The 25,171-nt window shown below is 52.1% G+C and overlaps 2 protein-coding genes across 8 annotated transcripts; one reads left to right on the forward strand and one right to left on the reverse strand.

Annotated features, from left to right (window-relative positions):
- Positions 1–400: 400 nt before the first annotated feature.
- srpx (sushi-repeat containing protein X-linked) lies at positions 401–8,555 on the forward strand. Of its 2 annotated transcripts, XM_029137382.3 has the most exons (10): positions 401–649; positions 3,790–3,846; positions 4,959–5,147; positions 5,605–5,781; positions 6,161–6,287; positions 6,421–6,542; positions 6,628–6,807; positions 7,100–7,233; positions 7,753–7,874; positions 7,952–8,555. In XM_029137382.3, the coding sequence occupies exons 1-10, from the start codon at positions 445–447 to the stop codon at positions 8,133–8,135; spliced, it is 1,497 nt and encodes a 498-aa protein (XP_028993215.1). In that variant the 5' UTR covers positions 401–444; the 3' UTR covers positions 8,136–8,555. The 2 variants fall into 2 exon arrangements, with proteins under 2 accessions (XP_028993215.1, XP_040924896.1); XM_041068962.2 differs by lacking the exon at positions 6,628–6,807.
- A 182-nt stretch (positions 8,556–8,737) lies between these two features.
- sytl5 (synaptotagmin-like 5) lies at positions 8,738–24,685 on the reverse strand. Of its 6 annotated transcripts, none has more exons than XM_029137376.3 (19): positions 24,533–24,685; positions 16,438–16,735; positions 16,145–16,360; positions 15,772–15,884; positions 15,573–15,675; positions 15,276–15,422; positions 15,058–15,154; positions 14,850–14,979; positions 14,198–14,298; positions 13,835–13,930; positions 13,069–13,134; positions 12,549–12,727; positions 12,242–12,344; positions 11,998–12,159; positions 11,807–11,915; positions 11,490–11,558; positions 11,132–11,270; positions 10,847–11,055; positions 8,738–10,188 (listed from the first exon to the last, which is right to left on the reverse strand). In XM_029137376.3, the coding sequence occupies exons 2-19, from the start codon at positions 16,554–16,556 to the stop codon at positions 10,046–10,048; spliced, it is 2,301 nt and encodes a 766-aa protein (XP_028993209.1). In that variant the 5' UTR covers positions 16,557–16,735; positions 24,533–24,685; the 3' UTR covers positions 8,738–10,045. The 6 variants fall into 6 exon arrangements, with proteins under 6 accessions (XP_028993209.1, XP_028993208.1, XP_040924895.1 ...); XM_029137375.3 differs by having other exon boundaries at positions 15,573–15,678; XM_041068961.2 differs by lacking the exon at positions 24,533–24,685 and adding an exon at positions 23,869–23,890 and having other exon boundaries at positions 15,573–15,678.
- Positions 24,686–25,171: the final 486 nt, after the last annotated feature.

Genomic DNA, 25,171 nt, shown 5'->3' on the forward strand with positions numbered 1-25,171 from the left:
GCCTCCAACAGCCGGAGGCGATGGGCTTCTTCTAAAGCGCTGCGATTTAAACCCGGGCTCTCTGAGCCTCTGCCCTGAGGCCATTTCCTCAAAGAGAGGAGAGGAGCCGTCGTCTCTCACCTCATCAGGACCCACTGGTGAAGCTGGACTCGGTTTAGACTCTTTTCTCTAATGTGTTTGATTGAGCAGGTCATTAAACCAGCTGTCACGGAGGAACGCATCACTGGATGAGTGTGTTTGGTAGGAGGTTTCAAATGTAAGCCTGCCTTGCTCATGAGCCCTCAGGCGGCCTGGGTCCACAGCAAAACACGTCAGGTCGTGGTCTTTCGTGGAACATCACTACTTCATTAAAGGTGCCGAGTTTATTCCCAGCGTGTGCTGACAGAGGCCACGTCACAGTTTCTCCGCAGCACTTGGCGCAGTGTGCGCCATCTGCGTGGCCGCATGCCGCACGCCGGTGACCGGGCCGGGGCTGCGGAGAATCCTCCCTTCTGGAGCGAGAGGCGGGCCTTCGGGAGCAGGAATGCGCTGGAAGGTTTCCTGCAGCTCCGCTTCACACGCCGGAGAGCGTCAGCCCCGCGTCTCACTATGGACATGTGGCCGCTGGTGCTGCTGTTGGTCCAGCTCTGCTTGTGCTCCGGGTACGAAGGTAGGCACCGACACGGGCCCTCGTTCAACCCGCCGACCACTAACACTGCGGCATCGCTGTGCTGCATTAACCCAAGGTCTTATCATCGGTGACTGGTGAAAAAAGACCGAATCATCACCGGGTTGAATCAAATTGAAGGTAATTAGCGTTGGGGACATTGTTTCTTATTTTGCGCACGTCCGCGTAACTTTTGCGCTTCCTCTCCGCGTTTGGCGTGTTTACGCGGAGGGGGTGTCAGCGGGGGGAGTGCAGTGTGCATGTGGGGCGCAGTTTGTGGCGCTAATGGAGGCTGTGCAGCTGGAAGGTCGAGCCTCGGGTCTGATTCCCTGCTAAATGAATGACACGTTACTGCGTGCACACCTCCTGTTTCGCTTTACTACTTTTCTGACTGTTGTACACGATGAGCATATTTAGCGACGTCACCTCTGGGGAAAAATATAATTAACCAATACCCTTTAATGCATCCAATTAATTATGATTTGGCAGAAAGTATAATCAACAGTGTGTAACTTGAAGGAAGGTAATGAACGGGCTGTCACAGAACCGTGTGTGTGTGTGTGTGTGTGTGTGTGTGTGTGTGTGTGTGTGTGTGTGTGTGTGTGTGTGTGTGTGTGTGTGTTGGCCGTATGCCTGTAGTCACCACTACTCTATGATCATACAGGCCGAAACATGAAGACGAGCTGCCGAGCAGAGTTAAAACTGTCTGTCAGGACTCAGACCTTCCGAGTGCACGAGGAGTTTGTTCAGCAGAGCTGTGTTTGTGTTTGTTCGGGGGTCAAGCAGTGCATTCCCCAGTTGTGTGTGCATGCTGGGAACTGTGTGGCAGTGAGATGCTTGAAATACGCAGCTCTGAAAAGACCCAGAGACGCCCGTCAGGTTCCTCTCCTCACAGTTTGCTGCAAGCACTCGAGGAGGTCCCATCATATTTTCCATGATGGGTCTTGGATGTGGCTCGGGGCAGAAGGAGCCTCCACACACGAGGAGCGAGTCGGGGAAACGCCAGGAAGCAGCGTCACGGTGGCAACAGGGTTGAACGGCGCAGCTCCGTCCTCCAAAAACCGAGCACTCGGTGGTTCATCACTGGGGACGACCCGAGCGCTGCAGCGTGTCTGATCAGGAAAAAGGATCAATGCTCCCACGTCAGGCAGCAACAGGGGGCTCTACGGCCATGAAGTAACAAGAGAAGGATGTGTGTAGAAAAGTCGAGAAATCCTTAGTGTCAGTAATCACAGCACGCTCAACAAGGCAATAAAGAAATCTCATTGTACTTATTGCTGTTAAACTGGAGCTGCAGCTTTGCTTCTGCAGGAAATGAGCTTCAGTAGCCGTCTGTATTACAGGCCTGCAGGGAGAAGCTAATTGCAATATCACGCTCTGTAATTTAAAACGTACTTACTCCCAGAACGAGGACGGGGCCGCGTTCCGCTGCCTGTCGGGACGGCTGCACGCGAAGGCGATGGCGTCCGTCGCTCGTCAGACGAGCGGAGCCTCCAGAGGCCGAACCCACTGCTCAGACTTGAACCGACTGGATAAGAAATAGTGCATTTAATATTCCAAGGCAATTAAAAACTAACTAACTAAATGTCTCCTCAGTGATGTGTTCTATCGTTTACACCTCTTTTGCTTTTTATTGTCTAAAAGGCCCAAAATACAGTTCAGCTGTGGTTAAGTTTTGATGTCTTCTGAAGACTAGAGGGAAAAAGTGATTTCAAGGGTCTCTGTAACGGTCATTTATCTTGTGGAGAGATATTGATCATGCCTGAACTGAGATTTATGTATATTGTACCTGTGGATGATGCGTGTGGTGGATGATCGTATTTCTCTCTGAATTCTTGTCTATGATCTAATGGTTATTTTATGCCTCTGGAGCCTTTATTTGATTTGCTTGTCTTGAATTAAATATCAGGGCCGGACTGTGTACGTGATAAAATGAATATTTAACTGCATACGGTGTCTTGAAGTTTGAAAGCCTGTACTTCAGGTTTCTGTGCCTCTGACTTAGTTGTATTGATTGTGCGATGTTTATAATGCGTGGTACTGTTTAGTCTGCTTCCACGCGCTGCAAAACAAGACTGTAAAAGTTTCATAGAACTTCAAGGAGTACAGTATCTAAAGCTGATTTCCGTGTGGAAGTTTATTTCTATAAATCTAATTAAATCAGCTGTTCGATATATTCTGAGTGGCTGTAGTTGTGGAGGAGTCATATCTTTTTGCAGCCCAGTGCTCTTTGAAATGGAGCCAGCCTCACAGACGCAGACTTGTAATTAGTTTTCAATACCTTTCTCTGCGTCGCCGTCTTCCCCCCATTAAGGAGCAGACATTAAAGTTTTCCCATCGGGCGGCTGAATCTGACTCACTCGCTCACTATGCTGCGAACAGCGCGCGCCGTGTGATCCGACTGCTAAACCGCAGCGCTTGCTGTGTGTGTGTTTGAGGCGACTTGTGGCATTTCACCCCAGACAGCTTTGATTAAAGTGACAGAGGGGCCGTGATGATGAGGAATGGAGATCGGGGCAGGATCTGTTTCACTCACCAACACGTGGCTGATGTATGAGGCTAAACATTCGTCCCTCGTCGATCCTGAACAGAGTCCACATTCACAGAGTTCATAACAACCACCCCTCCCCCCTGCTTCAACCTATGCCTCACTCGTTTTCTTGTTCCTCTCTGTTTTTATTGCCTACCTCCTAAATGAACCCTTCCTGCTCATCACAGTTCACCACTGGCCTTTTTCTATCAGCTCTTCAATGGGAAACCTTTTATATCCTCTCGAATGCTGACCTTTTAGATAGTTTATGGTTTAAACATGTTCGCTGACTCGCTGGATGGATGTCTGAGGTGAGTGGGCTCCGCGCCAGCTGTTTTGAAGCCATCTTTTGAATAGAGATGTTTAAAAAAAAAAACAGCTGGAAATAGGCGATCTTTGGAGGTTTCCTCTTTCTGCGTCCTTTTCCAAAAGATCAGCCGTGGTACGAGGAGTCTGCTTCAGATTAAAAGTTGAGCAATGCTTCTGAATCGGTTCTTGGTTCTGTGTTCCTGGAAAAAAGGCCCACGGGTCGGTCCAGGATCGAAGCATTGCCTCCAATCTTGATTGCGGCTCGTAGTATTAGTTGCTTTCCTGTCTTTTCTTTCCTCCTCAGGGTCAGGACACTACACCCACGGAGACGACGAGGACTGGTATTCTCGTAGATATAAAGGTGACTACATGCACAGTAAACGTGCTTTCCTTTTATTCTGAGCTGCTTTTAAAAGATGTTTTTACAGCAGGAGAACAGTGACAACTTTTATGGAACACTCTGGGTTAAAATAAGAAAAAACGTGTTTTTTTACAGAGCCGTAATTTAATGGCAGGGGGTTCAGCCAGTTTCAGCCACTGACATAGTTACATCATAGTAGCTTCCAGCTTCTAATCTGAGGTCAGTTAGATGCGGATCATTATCGTCGAGGCCAAACCACACTCCCGTCTTATGTAAAAGCAACAATAGTTTCTCTGACTCGAAGGCTTTGCCAATACACACAAATGCAGGAGAGGGAACGTGTGTGTGTGTGTGTGTGTGTGTGTGTGTGTGTGTGTGTGTGTGTGTGTGTGTGTGTGTGTGTGTGTGTGTGTGTGTGTGTGTGTGTGTGTGTGTGTGTGTGTGTGTGTGTGTGTGTGTGTGTGTGTGTGTGTGTGTGTGTGTGTGTGTGTGTGTGTGTGTGTGTGTGTGTCTCCTCAGGGTTGAGCCAGCAGGAAACAAGCTGCAGATTTCCATGTAGTAGAATGTAGATGTATCTGCTGCTGGAGGAGGCTTGATGTGCACGCACAAGTGAAACAACAGCAGTTTCATCTCTACAGTCTCTGTTTGTAGTTTTAGAGTTTTACTTTACACATCATCTTTCTTTATTTTAGCTCTATTGTAATTGGCAGTTTGAGTTTTCTGTAACTATTAATCTCGTTGAATGAATGAAGGCATGAATTAATTTATTTATTTAGAACTTGGACGTTAGCGAGAGTTTAAGTTACTGTCCATCCTCGACACAGACCTTTGTTTGTATAGTGATCATCTGTCTTTTATTTAAGTGAGATCACTGTACGTTCGTTGCCTCATGAGACCCTGATCAAGTGTGTGAAGTTGCACATAAGGTAAAAAAAGATCCACTGAATCAGTGGATCACTGCGCTTAGATGATTGATGGATTTTCACTTTTTACATCTACATGGATCTGGCTCCTTCAGGTAAGAGTGTACTGGGCTAACACTGAATGCTGAGTCATCAATTGCCTGGGTGTAAACAAGGAAAAGGTCAACGGGGTCTCCCTCCGCCCTGTAGGGACGCCGTGGTGCGCGCCCATCAAGGTGAAGCACGGGGACGTGAGCTGCCGCACCCCCAGGGGGGAGCACTACCGCAACGTGATGGGGACGCGCTGCAAGATCCGCTGCAAGCAGGGCTACGAGACGCAGAGCACGGAGGTGGTGTGCATGGCCAGCAAGCACTGGTCCTCCAACTACGCCTGCAGACGTGAGAACCAGCATCCATGAGCGCGCACACGCACACACACACACACACACAAACATAAACAGGGCTTTGAACCAGACGTCAGTGATGAGGTTGTGCTACACTATAAATATTATCTGTCCAGTGTTAATTCAATAAAACTCAACCCCTGCAGCTTTTCTATTAATGTGTATACTGCAAATCTGTAAACAGTTGAATGAATCCACTACATCTCCCAGCTGTCTGTCTGTTCCTGACAGGGGGTGAAATCATGTTTGGAGACTGTGTAAAAGCCGGGACTAAATCACTACACCCTCCCCCTTAGGGTATTATGGGAAATCACAGCCACTGAAACCGATTATTCCATCAAACAAGCTCATTTGTTGGATGTTGGAAAGTTTGACTGATCTGCATTTAAAGCCACTCTGTACACGGCGGTGCACCAGGCTCTCCATCACACCCTGAGCATTTCTCCTGACAGAGATCCGCTGTCCGAAGCCCAACATGCCCGTTAACGGGGGCTACAAGTGCTCCGACGGCTCCTACTTCAGCTCTCGCTGCGAGTTCTTCTGCTCCCCGGGGTTCAGCCTGAAGGGCCAGAAGACGGCCACCTGCCAGCACACCAGCACCTGGAGCGCTGCTGTGCCCACCTGCGTCGGTAAGGCTCCGCCTCAGGTGCGGTTCTGTGGGGTTCTGTGGGTTCCTGTGGGTTCCTGTGGGTTTCTGTGGGTACTTTAGTCTCCCACAGTGGCCCGAAGCCTGCAGGCTGCTGGGATGCAGCATGTGGCCCATTCATTTAATCACGCAAAGCTCAGTGGAAACTCTCCTAGACACGCATACATGTTTACCAGAGCACCCCCACTCAGTTTTTGTCTCATCACTACATGCTTATTGTCTTCAATCTCATGTTTCGTTAGAAGCCTCCACACAAAAGGCTGCACAGACGATCAGGCCTCAGGCCTGTTTGAAATGAGTCCCATCCATCTGTCGGTGGATGTGCACATTTTGTCTTTAGTAAATTGCATTTCTTTTCGCAGATGTTGATCCTCCAAAAATCAAGTGTCCCAATGTGAAGGACAAGTGGGCGGAGCCAGGCAAACTGACGGCGAAGGTGACGTGGGACACACCGGAGGGAGACGACACCGCCGACGGCATCCTCACTGAGTCAGTCCAGCTCTGTCCTTTAAGCGTTCCCCCCATTCTGCTTCAGCGCTCTGTCTGCCTGAGTCCTGTTGCCTCTGAACTCTAAAGATGGAGCTTACACGCAAAACGTTTCAACTGAGCCCGTCTTCCGCAGTGTCACCCTCAAAGGGAGGCCTCCGAAGTCCGACTTCCCCGAGGGGCTTCACAAGATGTCCTACACGGTGTTTGACCGCGCCGGGAACAAAGGCGCCTGTCGCTTCACGGTGCGGGTGCGAGGTGAGCGCGCACACACGCGCACACACACACACACACACACACACACACACACACACACTCTCACCTTGGCTGCGTTGTGTTGCAGTGCGCCGCTGCAGCCCGCTGGTCGCCCCCGACAACGGCTACATGAAGTGCGACAGCGACCGAGACAACTACGGCGCCACGTGCAGCTTCACCTGCACGGGCGGCTTCGAGCTGCAGGGCAGCGCCGCCAGGGTGTGTCAGCACGGGCTCACCTGGTCCGGCACGGACACAGTGTGTGCACGTATGTGTGGAGTCCAACCTACTCCTCTGCTGAACGTCTGCATCTGTGGGATGTTAAGATAATGCATGTGAGAGGCTGTTTTATGCAACAGACCAGCTGCAATCACCCCATGTTCCGTCCAGGATCTAATAGAACCCGGCATTTGTTTGCTTTTGATGGCTGAAGAGTCAAAGGAGCTGAATCATGCAGCATCTCAGCGTAATACTGCGTCGATGCTGTCTCACATATTTATCGCTGTGCTGTGAATCACGTCTCGTCGCATCACCTAATTGCGCATTCAATGTCACCGCAGCCATGAGCATCAACGTGGGAGTGCGGACGGCTGACGCGCTGCTGGACCAGTTCTACGAGAAGCGACGGCTCCTCATTATCTCGGCCCCAACGGCTGCCAATCACAATTACCGCTTCCAGATGACCAATTTGCAGGTGAGGCCCAGCGAACGCGAGGAGGGAGTGGGAGGGGATGCGGCGCTCTCTGATGTCTGGATGCCGTGAAATCAGAGCTGACTCTAAACGCCTCACCCTTCAGTGTGACGGGGTTCCATGTGTCAGCGTCTGTCTGCTGGTTACCACCCGCAGACAGACGCTGCAGAGGTAACTGGCGAGAAACGTAGCCCAAAAAACAAGAACGGAGGCTTTCAGGTTCATAAACAAATCAGACCATTTTAGTTGCTCATAATGAGACATGGAGCTTTCTAGCGTCGGTGCGTCAGAAGCGTGGAGTGTTTTTAGTTTAGCCTCCTGCAGACAATGAATATTGAACATCCAGCTGCCTGCAGCGTGACGCTGAGACGAGGCCGTAACACGCTTTTCCTCATCGCTTTATTATTATTGCAGCCTATTATTAAAGTTTCAACTTGTAACACTTCACTCTGCACAGTGAAGGTCGAAGTCTTGTTTTCTATCCCAGCTTTGCAAACCTTTTTTTTCTTTTTTATCTCTCAGCCGGCTCAGTGCGGACTGGATCTGAGACATGTGACGGTAATTGAGCTGGTGGGGACTTATCCTGCACAGATCGGCCGGATAGGACACAGGCTGCTCCCCCCAGGGCTGGCCCTGCAGCTCAGGTGCACACACACACACACACACACACACACCTTCATAATGCATCCTGTCTGTACGCTTACTGAGCTGCACCTTGCAGGTTGCTGCTCCGGATCCCACAGAGGTCCTTCCAAATGCTGCTGCTGGATAAGCAGGGCATAGACAAGCAACGCTACCCGTTCCCCGTGACCGCAGCGGAGCTGTTCACCACCGTCGACACGTTCCCCCTGCGCAGGGACGAGATGGCGCTGCAGCAGGAGGCGGGTCAGAGCTGTCAGTCATAACCCCCTCCCCCCACGGACGGTCAGACACCTTTGATCTATTCCTCCTCTGTTGTTTGTCTACATCACACATTCCTACCTGAGCTCGTTCAGCCTGAAATCACAAGGGTGTGTGTTTGTTTGGATGTGTGTGTGTGTGCGCGTGTGTCTAAAATGGTGCTGACCTGAAACAAGCAGAATTATTGGAACGACGTTACTAAATGAAATGGGTCCTAGAGTGCATTACAATCATATTGATTCATGTGTCTTGTGTGCCTTTATATTTTATTATTATTAATGTTTTCTAAGCAGAAATGTTTTGTACAAAAGGTCTTTTCCTTCCTGACCTGGAAACGTGTTCGCCTGTCTAATATTTATGTCACTTCTCTAATGATGTACTCTGACACTCTGTCACTGATTAAATGTCTGCCACAAAAATCTAAAGGCAACTGGGATCTTCCTCCTCTAGAATGAAGCAGTGTTTTTGTGTATTAGACACAGTTTGTGGTGGAATATTAACAACTACTGGACTGAACTACATGATCCCATTAGTTGTGTAGCTGCACATAAACTGCCAAATGTTAACCATATAATCAGATTTTAGAGATAATGGATCAAGCAGGCGGTTTATTGAAATATGTTTTTATTTCAAAATATTCCATAACACATTTGGGACAAAATGAGCTCGAGTACAATGAACCTGATGCTTGAAGACCAGACAAAGGAGCGAAGGTACATGCTGTACATCAATAGTTTTCTTCTGTGACCATGTATTGCACAAGCCTCTCGTCTAAATGATGTACAACGAACACCGTGTATTATTTATTACTATAATCACGCAGTGCGAGATTGTTCTACTCTGGGCCAAGGACAAGTGCACGAATCGGCATTCGACAAGAACAATGTTTCTACGAGCTGTAACTTGAACCGTTTAGAAGCAGGCGATCCGTCAGAGGACGTGGAGCCGTGGGGGTCCGGGACCACGGAGCAGACTCGCCCCAGAACACGCGGCCCCCTGGGAACGCTTCCAAGCACGCGCTGAGCGTCAATCACGTCAGAGCCAGAGCTTCGCCTCGTCTGTTCTCTGTGCCCTAATGGTCGTCATGCATCATCACACTGATACAGTGTTATGTAAATTCACATTGAAACTAGTCTAAAAAGGGATAAACGGTCCAGAATTTGTGCCACAGGTTTATTTCAGCAGCGGTGGAAAGTAACTACAGGTCACGGTTACAGTCATGCCAGCAGCGCTGGAGCCTCCGCCTGGACAAACATCTGCCCCTTCCTCTATACGGTTCATAAAAACCACCGGAAACCCAAAATGAGTGTCTCGTTGGGACAAACCTTAATTGTTTTTGGGCTTCTTGCACATTGCAGTAGATTTCAACAGAGGAACGAAAATTTGCCAAAAACTTAGATTTTTAGAACTTTAAATATTTTAACGACTAAATTCTCTCTAAAATTATTAGATCTCAAATGACTCGACACCTGACGGCTTTTGTAACAAGGATGCATGACTTTGTCGATCACGTTTTAAAAAGTTTGTTCATTGAAAATGACCTGAAAACAACTAGTGTATCTTAAAAACATAACTGAAGGCAACTGAAAACCAATGACTAAAGTTGCAGGCCGTTCGTAGACTCGTCATGTCGAAGCCTCAGTAGAACTCAGCTGCGCCTGTGGAAGTCGTCCCATTGCGCTGTGGTCACTTTCCACGTGAGAGATGAATCCCAGCATGACCGTGTGCTTCAGACCAGTGGACACTGGGAACGGATCCGTGCTACTGTAACAACGCGCAGCGACGACTGGTGCAGGAGTCACAGAGTGCTAGTGGAGATTCAGGTTCTTCTCAGGACTGTGTGTGTGTGTGTGTGTGTGTGTGTGTGTGTGTGTGTGTGTGGCTGATCTACACAGAACGCCTCCTCCTCCGGGCCTCAGGCGCTGAGCTTGCGCATGCTGGAGCGCAGCATCAGGGTGCACTCCTGAGGGACCTCTGGGTTTTCGATCATGCGCTGCCACACGCGCTGCTCCTCCCCATACGAGTCCATCCAGTCCACCTCGTTCCCGTAGCTTTTACCTGCAGAGCAGCGAAGACCAAAAGGGCCGCGATGAAGCAGATGCACTTCATAGACAAACAGACTCTTGTTATGAATTATGAAACGTTGCAAATGTACAGTAGATTAAATAAAGTTTTAGACTTCTGAATTCTGCGAGGTGTTTGCGCTTGAAGAGATACAAATTAAAACTAGTAAATTAAATGATTTCCTACTTTTTTTGTGTCTTTTGAAGCTAAACCAAACAAATCTCACTAGATTTCACCCTGATTAACTACATTATATTTAAAGAGCCTCATTCTCCGCTTCTATTAAATCAGACTACTCCTCTTTGAACATATTTCCTGCCAACTTCAACAGCCAGAGGAAAACTAACAGCTCTCAGTTGTACAACGAAAGCTTTCTAGCTTCCAGTGAAACAATGAAACTTATGAGTCAGGGCTTTTTGTTGAATATGCGTTTATGTTTTACGAGACACGTTCAGGTCCTTTGTCTCTGAGCTTTTACAGCACAGATCTTTGGTCTGTGGGGACCGGACCTTTGTTGTATTCAAACCTCTGCTCTGGGGCTTTGACCTTTACAAAAGGAAGGACGTGTGGAGAGGTCTCGCATACTAACAGACGACTTTGTTTTCCTAGCACGCGACCCCCCCCCCCCCCCCCCACACACACACACACACACCTGTGCCAGCTCCCAGCCTGACTCCTCCCAGGAAGACGTTGCTGGCCAGGGCCTCCTTGTCCCACACCGTGAGCTCCAGGCAGACGTTGTTGAGGTCTCCGGGCTGCAGGCCACAGTAGGTGAAGGTGTGGTTCCACTGAGGGTTCACGGTGCGGCGCTCCACCGCGGTCTTGTGCTTGGTCGACTTGTTGCTGTCGGGCAGCAGGTATCTGAGGGGCGTGAAAGCAGACTCGCTGCAGAACGTGGCTTTATCTGATCACATCCTTCACTTGGAACAGCGCTCACCCTTTGACGAAAGGATCCGAGGTGCCTCCGGACTTGACGCCGGTGAGGTTCTTGGCTCCTTTGACCAGAAGCTCCACCATGCCCCCTTTAGGCAGAGTGAAGCTGCTCATCTTCTTGCCTTTCAGGAAACTTTTCTTCACTGCACAGTTAATAAAAAAACACCCATACAGGTTCAAGTTTATTTCAGTTGAAGCAAACACTAAATACTGATAGTGGATTTAATGGAGTAACAAAAACAACTGTCTTTGATTTGTCAGGGATTGAGATCATTTTCATCGACTGCGTACGATGAATGAAAAGGAAAATCAATTTCCCCTGTTTATCAATTACCAGTTGATTTAGGTGTAATTAATTTTACCGGAATCTTTATTAATCCTATTGGAAAATCCAGAGGCAGCCGGCTCTACAGAGGCCGGAACTACGGGGCCTGTGGATTAAAAGAGCAGCGGAAAAAAAGGTTTTAATAAGTCGACTGGTGAAAATCACAGCATCCAGATATGAATGCTGTTTTACAAGGATCAGACTTGTTCTGTTTTCCAGAGGGATCATTACTCAGACCTGATAAAGATCGGAGCGTCACTAATAAAAGATCAAAGGCTAAATCGTATTTCCCCTGCGATGGTGATGGGTCAGCTTTAGAACATTTTCTGTGATCTAAAAAAAAGGTCAACAGACCTTGTATCTGGTCCAGAGGAAGCATGAGGTTCTTCTCAGCAGGTATGTACTTCAACACGACCGTCAGCTCTCCTTTATAAGGCATCGTGGCGTCTGCGCTGCTCTCCACCTGTTCAAACACAGAGCGCCTCGTTGGTCGCGTCACGCGCCACAGAAGAAGACCGCCGCACCGTGCCGACGCGGGCCTCTACCCTCGGCTGCAGCGAAAACCACTCCTCGCGCTTGCAGTCCAGCTCCCCGGAGTCGAAGCTCAGCTCCACCTCCCCCAGGAAGCTGTTGTGCCCGAAGCGGTCGTGGTGCCACACGGAGACCTGCAGCGTCCGCGTCTCCAGCTGCGAGTGGCTGATCACGTACTGCGCGACACACGGCGGCAGCATTACACGGCTGACAAACGTCGCACAATACAGACTGAACGTGTGCCTTTCAGCCGCGCACCCTCAGGTTCTCGTTGAACAGCGGGTTGATGGAGTTGGGCTTGATGCTGGTTTTCCTCTTGCTCTGCCGCGACGTATCAGGCAGCAGGTAGGTCTTCACGTAGCTGCCAGAGAGGAACAGCGTGACTCACATGTGAGACGAACGGTTCTGTTTATACCTGCTACACGAAGCCGCTCCGGATTCAGATGACTCAACCTCGCTTTTAAAAAAGGTCAGAGTCTATGTATAGTAGTTATCTGACGATGAATGAATCCTGAATCACGTCACGCAGGAAACAACAACAACGAGCGGGTGAATCGGCGCTCACGCGTCCGTGCGCTGCCTCCGCTCGTCTCCCGTCGCCAGGTTGTGACACTCCTTCACCAGCACGTTGAGGGCGCCGGTCTTGTAGCTGTAGCTGATGTTCAGCAGGATCTCGCCGCTCACCCTGGCGTTTCCGTAGTCGCCGGTCTCGCTGTACATGCTCATCATGCTGTTTAGGCTGCTCTGTTGGACAGAGGGGGACGGCGGAAGGTGAACCACAGCAAAGCGAGGAGACGGATCAAGAAAAGCAGCACAATCATCTGAAGTGAGACAGAGTGGTGATGAAACACGGTAGAAATAAACAGCTGCATGAAATAAAGAAATCCATTTAACATTTTCTTTTCAGCTGCCCCACAAGTTTACTGGAGACTTGAATGCTTAAAAAAAAATGGAAATCACATTAAAACCGGCCTTGACATGCTGGGCATGCAGGTTCATTCAGGATGCTGCACTGGGTGGAATGTTCTGCTGGTGCACAAGTGCTCCATGTGAAAACATGCACAGATGCGACCGGGGAGGCTTACAGTCTCAGCATCCGAGTCAGGAATGTTGAGATGCCCCCACCGCCTCTCTGAGCCAGGAGTCGAGGACTGGCAGGTGGTTCATTTGAGTGGTGCGCGGAGGGTTAGGGGATGGAGGAGACAGAGGAGAAGGCGACAGATCTGAGCTCTCGGGTTGGTTAGTGACAGAGGCAGACCCTGAACACAGACCCCCGGCCCCCGGGGCCCCGCGGCCACAAACCTCACCGCATGTGGTTTCCATGGCGATTAACAGATGAAACCCAGACTACAGCTCATCTGGACTAAAGTCTACCAGGAGGCAGAATTATTCATATGAAATAATACATTTGAACTATTGTTCTGTGACCACAGAGCAAAAAGGGGGAAATTAGTCTGTGGGTGGTTTAAATATGTTCCGTGGATCCACTGCAGACGTGAGGGCTCTACATAGAAAAATCACGAAATGACTGAATAATCACACACATCCTCAAACGTTTCCCTCTATACGATATCAACTCTAGTACTACTGTCATGCCCTTCAGCCGTGATTGTTCACCCAAAGCCCTCATGAAGACACATTATATTAGATCTTGGCTCAATGACAGACCCAAGTATCTGCCCTCGCTGCGGCAGCGGCTCCATAACGGCCGTTATGAGAGGACAACAAATGTCAGAGTGGCTCCGCGGTATTTATGAAGCTGCGTCTACGTATTCAAGTCACCTACAGCTTCACTCGCACTACGTTTGCACGGTCGACAGCGAGTCACGTGTTGTGTCGGTGCGTATCTACCGTCGACACCGCGCTGCTGAGGCGCCGTCCGGCCACGTTGCTGTGGGCCGACATCAGGGCGTCGATGTCCTCCTCCGCGTCCTCGTCGGAGAACTCCTGCAAACGACGCACAGCGGAGGTGACGTGACACACACACACACACACACACACACACACACACACACACACACACACACACACACACACACACACACACACACACACACACACACACACACACACACACACACACACACACACACGCACAGACGCCCGTCAGGCTCTTTGAAGTCAAATTAACATTCAGTGTGACGCATTCATCAGCCCACAGATCCTCAGCGTAATGTGGAAATACAGTGTGGACTCAAAGAGGCTGCTTCTTACGGATTCGTTGAGTCCCGGCACCGAGCGGCTGCGCAGACTCGGGGCGTCCTCGCTGGCGTCGCCGCCCGACGCCGACAGGTCCATCTCCGAGCGGCTGTGATCTGGTGCAGGGGCGGAGACACAATGAGAGGGGACGCGGCCGAGGGGAAGAAAGTGGTTGGAAAAGTGCCGTTTGAAGGGAGCAAACGGTGAGAAACAAACAGGCGGAATGAGACGGATGAGTCATCGCGTCGTTACCTGCTCGAACAAAGGGAAAATGTGAATAAAAGCAGAGTCTAGCTGTCTGCATGCAAAGCCAGTGGTGCTGATTACACGCGCCTCAGCGGCTCTTTTCCTGCAAAAGACACTAATCAGAGCCAAAATCTTGACTCGTCTCAACAACTGCCTCCAGACGAGATAAAAGCGCCCACAGTCGCAGACAAAGTGAAGGAGATTACACTTAAAGGGAGCCGAGTGCAAAGCGACGCTGGAGTGGAAGCGAATAGTGCAATTTGCGCAGATGTGACATCTGCTCCCACCAGGAAGGCCGCGCGACGCGCTCAAGAGCCCGAGGCGGGCGTCGAACCCGCCACCTACGATGGTGCGAAGCCGTGAGTCAGATGTGCCAGACGCGAGACCCCAGCGTGAGTCAGCGAGGCCAAAACGCCGCTACCTGATGACACCGAGGCCCTGGACACGGAGATGGTGGGGGTGCCCGAGTGGGTCCGCTGGTGGCCGGGGGCCTTCTTCTCCGGCAGGTCGGCGCCGGGGAGTGACCCGTCAACGCTCTCGGCTCCGTCGGGCTGCAAGTAGACCGCAAAAGGCATTTTAAACCAGTGTGTGTGTGTGTGTGTGTGTGTGTGTGTGCACCAGCTGCTCACCCTGATCCTGCGGCTGCCGTTGGGATCAGCTGATCGGTCCAGATTCTGGGAAACCTGGTTGTTGGGCACAACCTCTGAGGCCGCCGCCGCACCGCCCCTGCACCAGAACCAGAACCAGAACCAGAACCAGCAAGTGTTCAGCACCTGTCTTGCCTGAAGCGTCATTGGCTTTCATGGGTAATGGGCAAATCTCTGTGCCGTTGTTTTTTGAGGTTCACCTGTTTGAACGTGGACTCGGAGCAGAGCGGCCGCTTCGTACACTTTGAGCGTCACCGTCGGAAACGGACTTGGGAGCAGCACTCGCTCCGTTCCCCGGCTTCAAGGCGGATCGGCCGGTTACTTTCTCCAACTTCATCTTCAGCTTCCTGCGCACACACACAGAAACCCCCCTGCGGTGACGCCTTCAGGAACCCCCACAGCTCAACCTCTGAGCTGAATGGAGCCCTCACATTCGGTTCGAGGTCATTTCACTGAACAAATCTGCATTTCAGCGTTGGGACACATTCGCTGCTCACCCTTTCTTCTTGACCCCGTCCGCAGCGCTGAAGACTGCGTTCCTGCTGGCGTCCGGCCTCTCCGGCTTCTCCGTCTTGACGCTGTCGCAGTTCTTGTCGGCGTCTTCTGAGCGGGACAGCGATAACGCATTAACAGGTCACTTCCACGGGAGTCTCTGCGGCTCCGATCGCGCTCGAACGCATCGCGGGCGGGACTCACGGCTCGGGGCGTTCAGGATGCTCTGCTTCACCACGTCGCTGCTCGGCGCTTCTCCCTCGAAGCGCTTGGACCTCTCCTCTATGAACCACTCTCCCGTCACCACCTTCAGCTCCCTGCAACGATCACCACACCCTCCCACACACTGTGAACAACGCCGGGATGAGTGACGCAAGCGCCCGGTCAGTTTCTGCATGTGAACCGCGCTCGCGGGTTCAACGTGTGGGTGCACGGCTGCTGCAGTGGAGGAAAACAATGCGTCGTGTCTGTGGAGTGGCTGTTGGAGGGTTCAGGTTCCTCCTATTGATTTTCTCATCGCTAAATGCTAACTGATTCGGAGCAACGGGCATCTCGGCAGCGGTCGGGTCTCACTCACGTGATCTTGGCGCAGACTTTGCACTTCCAGTGGCGTCCGTCGGGCGCCGCCACGCGGCACTCGTTGCACACGCGCAGCCCGCAGTCGTCGCACGCGTCCCCGCGGTCGAAGATCAGGCCGAAGCGCTTCATGCAGCGGCCGCAGCGGCGCTCGCCGCGCTCCTGCGACTGCCGAGCGCCTTTCTTGGTCATCTCCAGCAGCTCGTTCTTCAGTTTCCTGCGGAGCAGAAGCGCGAGGTCGGTAAAAGCAGAGAAAAGCAGCGGGTCCGGCGTCGATGGCGACGGAGGCCTCACCGGATCCTCCTCTCCTCTCGCTTCCTCAACTTCTCGTCCTTCTGCAGCACCCGCAGGATCGTGTGCCTTTCGTGGTCCAGCAGGAAGGACAGGTTCAGGTCCTCCTCGGCCTCCTCCATCGCCCCGTCTGTCGGACCGACCCGTGAGCAGCCGCAGACACTTTGGACGGCGCAGGAACGAACTACATAGTCCCTCGCGGTGCCCCCGTTTCGCTAACGCTCTGATGACGGCGGCTTCGGGCTTTCGGCGCTGGCATCGCCTCCGTGTCCGTCCAGCGCCGCCTCCCGCAGTCAGAACCCTGGATCAGATCAAACGAAATGCCTGTGAACAGGCAGGTCGACGGGCTGTTCTTATGGCCGGTTTAAAGGCTATAAATTAGAGTAAGGCAGCAATTTGTAGGATTAGGAAGGAAAGCGGCAGTAATTGGTCGACTTGACGGCAGCTTAAAGGAGCCAATTAGGCTCCGCCGGAGCCCGACGCCCACGGTTCTCAGCGAAGGCGGCGCCGAAGTCCGGAGTCATGACGAGACTAATGGACCCGTCGGCGTCCGCGTCCGCGTCGCATTCAGCAGCAGGACGCTTGTGTGCAAACACAGGCATCAGACGCCCCCCTCAGTGGCCACTTTATTAGGAACACCTGCTCCGGCCTGATTGGCGGAACACCCCTGATGCAGGTGAGCAGCACCGCGAGTCCGCAGCTCTGCTTTGAGCCGGAACTTCCTGCTGTGAGGCTGTTCCCTCAAACCTCAGGAAGCCATTTACAGTGACACAGCGGGACGGAGTCCTGTTATGTAAATGAAGGAGGCGAATAAGAGGTGAACGGAGTGGAGGGATCTGCCGAGGCCGCGCCAGCCTCCTCCAGTCCTTATTCATTACCGGCGCTTTCATCCCTCCCCTGTCTTCTCTCATCTCTTCCTCTCGCTTTACATGAATTAGCACTAATGAACCTGTACAAATAGTCCCAGCGTCGTCTGCAGCCAAAGGCTCATCATGACATCAGTCATCATGGTATTTTAGGCCGAGCTACAGCTAATGAGACATTTTCCTTCACCTTTAACGCTCCACGTAGGAATAGAATAGAGGAAACGGCTATGATTTAAACTACAGATGTAACTGCTTATTATGGTCTGTCTAGTCTGTGCTCTGATTCCTCTCCGTTTTGTTAAGCTCTAAGTTTTGTTGGTTTTGTTGACGGCTACAGTACATTTGCTGCAGGCACATGACACCCAGGATGTACAGTACAAGCATGAGTCACACTGGGTCAACATGCGCATGTGAATGATCGTGCCTCGCGGAGCTGCAGCGGCGGCGGCGGCCGCGCGGCGCCGTCTCGGGGTTTTGAACCGTGCCGCAGCGGGCGCGGCGTCCTGACGCGGCCCTCCTTGAGCACACAGCGCGCACATTCCCACCGCCGCTCCCTCGGCCCTGAGCAAACACGGGCCGGGAGGCGGCGCGGCTCCACCGGCGCGGCTCCACCGGCGCGGCGAGTCAGCGCGTGGGGACGCGCTGACTCGCCGCGTCCACCGCTCACGTTCCGCCCGGAGCGCAGCTCCGTCAACCCCGCGGCCCCGCAGGTGGTCGAGCGCGCCCACGACGCAATCAATCAGGCAATTAACGAGCAGGAAGCCGTGCACGCGGGTGAGACGGCGTTATTTCTCTGTGTTGCAGAGAAATCCGATGAGTCACTGTTTCACTGGGCGTTGAGCGCTTTCATTATGACAAACAAGAGCACTTCAGTCCCACATCCACCATCCTGCAGCCGGAAGGACTCTGAATCTTCCTGGGATTTGTTGGTAATGTTTGTTTTCTCCTCTGGCTCCAAACGGCATCAACGAACATCTGTCTTCTCTCGGGAGCGCGCTGCGCCGTGTTCTCCTTTTAAAAAGTCATTGCACTAAGTAAAAGCGGCGCCTCGCACGTGCTTCGCGTGCACATCTGGCTCCGCTGGACGTGATGGGGGTTCAGGAGCCCACGTCCTCTGCTCAATGACAGTTATTGGACCTCAGCGTGTCACAAATGGGGGCGTCCGCAGGTTAATGAGAGCAAAGTCATTATGGGGCAGAAACGTATCAAACACCTCACGCGCAGAACGTCGCGACACGAAGACGCATTAGTAACAGGTTCTTTGCTGCTGCTGGAACGCGGCCCAGCCCTTAAGTTCACGCTCTCCATTCAACATCCTGCTCTTTGCTCAGCTCGTGTTTCATCAACATCCCCTTCATGCAGAAGCTTTGAGCGATCGCGCACCTTTTCAGCGCGCGCGAATGCGATTACAGAAGCTTCTGTGAGAGTCAGAGTGGATGAACCGGGGCGAGAGAACATTATACGGTGTGTGATGCGCTTCATGTAGGAAATGTGGGTCACACACACACACACACACACACACACACACACACACACACACACACACACACACACACACACACACACACACACACACACACACACACACACACACACACACACACACACACACACACACACACCTCATCAAATTGTGAATTCATCAGCTTTAGCCTGTAGTAAGAAACAGCAAAGGGTTTTAACTCCAGATGTCTTTTGCCTTAAAGATGATAAATCAATGATGCAGCTGCTCCTTCACTTTGTATCACTGTCTCCCGGGAGGTTGAGGTTTTTTCCACATAATTTCCCCTGGCTCTAGATTTTCGTCATAATACTCCTCGCTCTTGCGATGAAAAGGGCCACGTCCCGATCATTAATAAATCATGCACGCGGCCGGTTCCATGTAACAGGCGCCTGTTGAGCTCGGCCTGCTGTGTGTGTGTGTGTGTGTGTGTGTGTGTGTGTGTGTGTGTGTGTGTGTGTGTGTGTGTGTCTGAAGCATCAATCCTCCCGTGAGCGGTGACAGGACGCTCCACGGCTTCTTCTTGATGCTCATTCTCTCAATATCTGCCCTTTCGCCGAATCACTAAGCGGACGTGAGATTTCACAGTAGGAGAACAAGCTGAAGCACAAGCTGAAACCCAGGGTTGAGCCAATTAAATTTACCACAATGCGCCGACAGACATAAAACGCTGAGCAAACACAGCATCTTTATTATTACATGCTGTTTTCCAGCTCACCCTGGTTTTCTACAGCTAAATGAAAAAACATCCCCGTGTGGAGTCCACTTCCAGACATCGGATGTGATCCTGTGTTCGCGTGGAGGTGGAATCAATAAGTCGTCCTCACGGGGACGGACGGGTTTATGAGAGGAAGCGGGCGGACGCGTGTTCGGCCGCCGTGCGCCTTTCATTTGAGTGACGCGACGCCTCGGGGCTGATAACAGACAGAACAGACCCGCCTCCGCTCGGCACCCGTGAACCCCCCCCACCCCCCGACCATGTCTCTGCCAATCAAGCCGGGACCTGCCTGCGGCCCCTCATCCTCTGGAGACTGTCAGGAACTGTGCTAAAACACAGCTCATCAGCACCTGTCAGTCACATTCTAATTTAGAGCCTTAATTACTTCACTTAATTACTATAAGTGAGGAAGCTGCATTTGACAGCTCATCCTCAGCAGGTCCTGAGACCACACGACGACCACACGGTGGTTGTTTAGATCATAAAATAGCATCAATATCAAACATTTGAGTTAATAGTTATGTTTGTGTGTTTCTTCTGAAGCCTTTTTCTCCCGTTCTGAGCCTCCAAGGACGGAGGCAATGTCAAGTTGCAGCTAAATGAAGCAGCAGCAGCAGCAGCCGTGCTGAGACTCCAGTCTCTCAGCCGGTCACGACTCTGGAAAAGGTCAGGGTCCGTCTGAAAGGAAAGGGTTCACGGGTCCGAAGGCGCCCGGGGCGGAGAGGAGACGCGCTAATCGCTGCGACGGGGGAAACGGCACAGGCTTCTCCCCTCGTTTGTAATAAACGGCGCCGAGTGAGGGTTCACCCTGGACGAGACGACGCCTCACAGCCGCTCATCTCCTCGCCTCCGTATTCCGCCGCCACCGTTTAAAACGCTGCGCGTCCATCGCAGCCGCCGCGGCGTGACGGCTCTGAGGCGCCGCGATGGCCCGTCGGGCCCGCGGGCCCCCGTGGGTCCCTGCAGGGCCCGATGGAGCAGAAAATGGGAAAAACACAAACCACCGGCGCCTCTAAAAGCCGCATCCTCTTCCTCTCTCATTTTTCCCTGTTCACCTGCGTTAACCCTCACCCAGCTCGCCTGCTTAGTGCCGACGGCCTGTCTGTGTCATTCCACCCGCTAATTAGCGGCAAAGGGCAGCGCTCTGAGCGGCGAAAAGCCCAGAGATGGAGACGGGAGACGGACGATGGGGTGGTGTTATTGGGTGTGATGCACAGAATAAAGACAAGCAGGAGGAGGAGGACGCGTCGGGGCTTTAAGGGGTAAAATGAGCTCAGCAAATGGCGTCAATGCTGAGTGTTCTCTGTGAACGCTCAGCCCACATGTTAAAAGATGCTCCTCCTGTAGCAGACAATAATTATGTGATCACCGTTGCGTAACGCTAATGCTTTCCTGAATGCACTGACTGTCGCGTGGAACCGGCCGAATGACTCTGATTCCTGGAAACCCAGTGAAACGCCCCCGATTTGAAGCCAGACCGTTGTCTGCCTCACATTCATCCAGAACGATTTGGGCTCTGATTGAAAGTGTGACGCGGCTCGAGTGCCGGTCGACTGGTTGCTGGTGGATAAACACGAACTGGGGCTGGATTCTATTAACCCAGTTTCATCTGAGGCCTGTGACGCTGCTGCTGTTCGGTTACAACCGCCCCCCTTCACCTTCCACGGCTGAATATTTCATAGCGCTCTGCTCTTGTTTTACTACTGCTGCATCGCTGACGGAGGGAAGGGAAACCTCTGGAAGCCTGCGCGCGTGTCCAGAGCTGAGGATCTCCATCCTGTGGCGCAGCTGCAATATTTAGGATTCAGAGCACAATGATGAGTGTTTGGACAGACTGAGCCTCCAGAGCGGATCGATGAATAAAGATCTTTTAGCAAAGACAAAACTGCTGCTTTAGACAAGAGGACCTCAGATCCTCAGGACGCAGAGCATCCTTTTTTCTGTTTCTTTACAGTTCAAGTCAAAATCATGAGACATCCGCTCGTCCGATTTGTTTTTAGACCCGTCAGCAACCGGGCGTTTGGTTCTTTAATCAAAGGACTCGACTCCCGGAGGATCGTGGCGATGGCTGCGTTTCAATCCGTCCAAAACCACTATTTCTGAAGCTCCTGAACCTCCTCCAGCCGCCCTCTCCCGTCCCACACGTCTGAGTAAAATCCAAAACAACAGCGTCTGTAAAAACGAGGAGCAAACGACAGGCGGAGACGGGGGCCGTCCTGACCTGCGCTCCGGCAGCCAATTAGTGAAGCTCACGCAGGGGGAGAACTCTGCCAAGCAGCACAATTAGCTGCTTCAGCACTTTATAATGAGGCGCAGGCCTCCCTGTATGAAGCCTGGGTTTTAACATAGAGAAGGATACAATAATAAAGTCATTAATGAACCTTTGACGACAGCAACGACTGCAACAGGAAGTCCAGCAGCCAGTTACAGGTGATGACTGACTGGAGATCAGCCAGTCCAGGCTGATGGAGGAACCAGGCAGCCATGGAACCAGTTCAAGGAACGAGCGCTTGCTTTATAGACACATGTGTCACCTCGGTGTGGACTTTAGCCTTTATACAACAAACATGGGTGTGCTCAGTGGAACCAGCAGAAACCAGTGATGACGCTCAGGATTACGTCACATCCAACGCGCACGGCCCAGTTTGCGGTTCCTCTGGTGCTGACGACCGGTGAACGAAGCCTTTACATGTACGTGGGGTTGAACACTAAGCGTTAAATCACAGTTCTACTGGAACCTGAACCTCCAGTTTGCCGTGGTCCCCCACATCATTCTAGCTGCCTCTAAACTGATCAGATGCCTGCTGTGCATTCATTTATCACCTTCCTGTGCACAAGTCATTGTAAATAATCACTTCTGCTTCGCCTGATTTCTAAATGAAAGCATCCTCTGAGCCCAGAGCTTCCTCCACGCATGCACATTAGAGGTTTAGGGGGCGCTGACACGGAGGCATCCCTCCCCGCCCGGCGATCTATTACTGAACTGACTCATTCCTCTCAGCGCGGGCTCCAAATTACATTTCTGCTCCAGGGCTCTTCTTCTTCCTCCCCTTCCTCCCACTTCTGCAGGGCTTGGTGCGTGGACGCCAGCGAGACGCATCTCCGAGGCCACGTGGGGCTACGGGCCGCATAGCAAGCGGGGGGGGGGGGGGGGGGGGGGGGGGACCCCGCACAACGCGTCGAGTTCGGATGAGACTCGCTGCAACGGCGATGATCTGGATAAAACTGCAGATAATCACACGACATGACCCTCATCCTGATGGAGCTCAGTTAAAAGGATTTGTGAGGCGGACGATTCCAGCAGCAGACGGAGACGAAACCTTTGAAAACTGATTCAGGCCACAATCACCTCAGTAATTGACCCAAAACTGTGGCGATGGGGGGGAGGGGGGTCCTAATTTAAGCTCGGTTCTGCACACTTTCTAGCTATGAAATTGTCTGTACTGGCGTTTGTATGTAAGTAAAGGAGCAAATCGTGTGACTGAGTAGCTCCAGTGTGCGTTTTACATCAGTGTGTGTGTGTGTGTGTGTGTGTGTGTGTGTGTGTGTGTGTGTGTGTGTGTGCGTGCGTGTGCACGGCCGTGCACGCTCCCCGCCTCTGCCTCGCCAGATCCTGGAGACGCAGCCCTTAATGCTGTGTGACTGCGCTCCCCGGGGCTTCTCCCTGCTCCGCCTGATGAGCTCCACCGCCTGCATGCGCAAATCGCAGGGAATCCCTGCGATCCCTGGCCGCGGCCCTTTAATCACGCCTGCATTTCCTCTCCTGACTTCAGCGCGTGAGCTCAGTCATCGCCGTGGGAGGCTTTCGCTGACGCTTGCACCTGATGGATGGGGGCTTGTTAATCACGGATGTTGGAATATCTCCACGGCAGCATCTCAAAATGAAACCAGTGAGAGTGCAGATGCTGAGGGGTGTTCCTTCATCTCACTGGCACCGAGAGGAGGAGCTGGAACTACATCATGGGTGGAGGCTGTGTGGGTGAAGGAACTAGTCTAAGATCCTCTTTAAGGTTCAACTGGCTACAGAGTCAATGAGCAAACTTCAGTAAAAAAAAAAAAAAGAGTAAACTCAGGTGCAATTCATTTGAATCTCACCCAGTTAATAGTGTTACACAAGTACCTGATGACTCTGGTTTGTAATCGGTGAAATCCTCCATCAGCATTTAGTTCCGGCCGTGTTCATATCTGCTCCTGGTGCCAAACTGTTGCTTCTTTCAGAACGCTAACCTTCTGTCATTATTCCTAAATAAAATATCCCCCACCTCAGAATCTGGTGCCACATCCGCAGTGAGAGGGACCTTCAGTCACAATCAAACCCAAATCTAAGATGACCGAATAAAGAAACGCACCTGAGAGAAACGAGGGCACCGAGTTGTTTAATCGGACCTCACAGCTTCCACCCAGTGACCACTGCCTGACAAACCGAGCGTCCACCGACGGTTTCAGTCTGTCACCTCCGGTGACTCCCGGTGGAACAAGGTCGCCACTAATCAACTATGACATCATAGTCCGCCCTCGTCGTCGCTTTCAAGGAAGAAGTCGCGTCAAACCCGGGTGAGCGTTTCATTTATACCCCTGCGCACCGTGTTCTCGTCCCCTGCCACGTTTCGTGTATTTATTCCGTCCGCCGGGTCCCTGGTCAACTTCATTCCCCAGCACATTGTGAACAGAGGCTTCAATCCACCTGAGCCGGCTGCAGGTTGCGTTCGGCGTCGACACCAGCGCAGGGAGCCAGAAAGGCGCTTTTTGCTGCATTGCACCTGCCCAAACGCGCCGAACTTTATCGGCGAAGTGGGCTGTCTGGTCCCCCCACGGGGCTGCGATCGTTCCGTCCGAAGTCGTGGTGGCGATGGTGGACCGACTGATAACACTAATCCACCCCCCACCAAACGTCCACAAACAAGGAGCAGAATTGAATGGAGCACCAGCAGCTGGGCAGCGGCGGAGCGTGTGTCGCGTATGACAGAAAACGCGGCGGTGGTGCCCGGAGTGTCGGGGATGGACCCGTCTTACCTGGCGACAGCGGTGCGGAGCCGCCGGGAGCGCGGGGAGGCTGGAGGGGAGCGGGCGTCCGGTGCGAGCAGGAACCGCACGCGTGCACGTCGGCGCGTCTCGGCACCGTCTGAAGGCAGAAATCCACAGGCAGGGTGTTCCCGACCGGAGGGGGCGTGGTGTGTGTGTGTGTGTGTGTGTGTGTGTGTGATCGTCACAAATAGGCTTACATGTCACACAATGCGACAGCTGTTTCACAAACTAACTCAAGGGCCAATTAAAGGAGAATTCCGTGCAAACAACAGCATAATTCCATATGCCACGTCCCACCGCAGAGCTGGGCTCAGCCGTTCAGGGAAGCTCCCTGTCTGTCGTCACTGCTGGTACATTATGCATTATGGATTTCCCTGCTGAGGTCCTCGGGGAGTCTGTGTTTGTGCTGTGATACATCCGAGCCAGCTCTGCTCCGGAGGGACGATTTATTTACCAGCATGTGTAGCCCTGGCCATCACCAAACTAGACCAGAGGGACATGTATATACATTAATACACAAAAGATGTATTCAAATGCCATGTTTTCTCTGCTAATGTCATTCAGCCTCTCTGTGATGGCCTTGCTTCATTCATGCCTTCAGGCGCTCCGGTTTATTGATGTTCTCCT

The sequence above is a fragment of the Betta splendens genome, chromosome 21 (assembly GCF_900634795.4).
Source record: "Betta splendens chromosome 21, fBetSpl5.4, whole genome shotgun sequence".
Taxonomy (NCBI): domain Eukaryota; kingdom Metazoa; phylum Chordata; class Actinopteri; order Anabantiformes; family Osphronemidae; genus Betta; species Betta splendens.

Bases quoted from the DNA above. Each gene is read 5' to 3' on its own strand.
- sytl5 (XM_029137375.3), bottom strand. From the start codon at position 16,556: ATGGAGGAGGCCGAGGAGGACCTGAACCTGTCCTTCCTGCTGGACCAC. The intron at 15,885-16,144 runs GTGAGTGAGACC...TGATCGTTGCAG, and splicing joins AAAGTCTGCGCCAAGATCAC to GGAGCTGAAGGTGGTGACGG. The intron at 10,189-10,846 runs GTGTGTGTGTGT...GCTGCTCTGCAG, and splicing joins CAGGCTGGGAGCTGGCACAG to GTAAAAGCTACGGGAACGAG.
- srpx (XM_029137382.3), top strand. From the start codon at position 445: ATGCCGCACGCCGGTGACCGGGCCGGGGCTGCGGAGAATCCTCCCTTC. The intron at 5,148-5,604 runs GTGAGAACCAGC...TTCTCCTGACAG, and splicing joins CTCCAACTACGCCTGCAGAC to AGATCCGCTGTCCGAAGCCC. The intron at 6,808-7,099 runs GTATGTGTGGAG...ATGTCACCGCAG, and splicing joins CACGGACACAGTGTGTGCAC to CCATGAGCATCAACGTGGGA.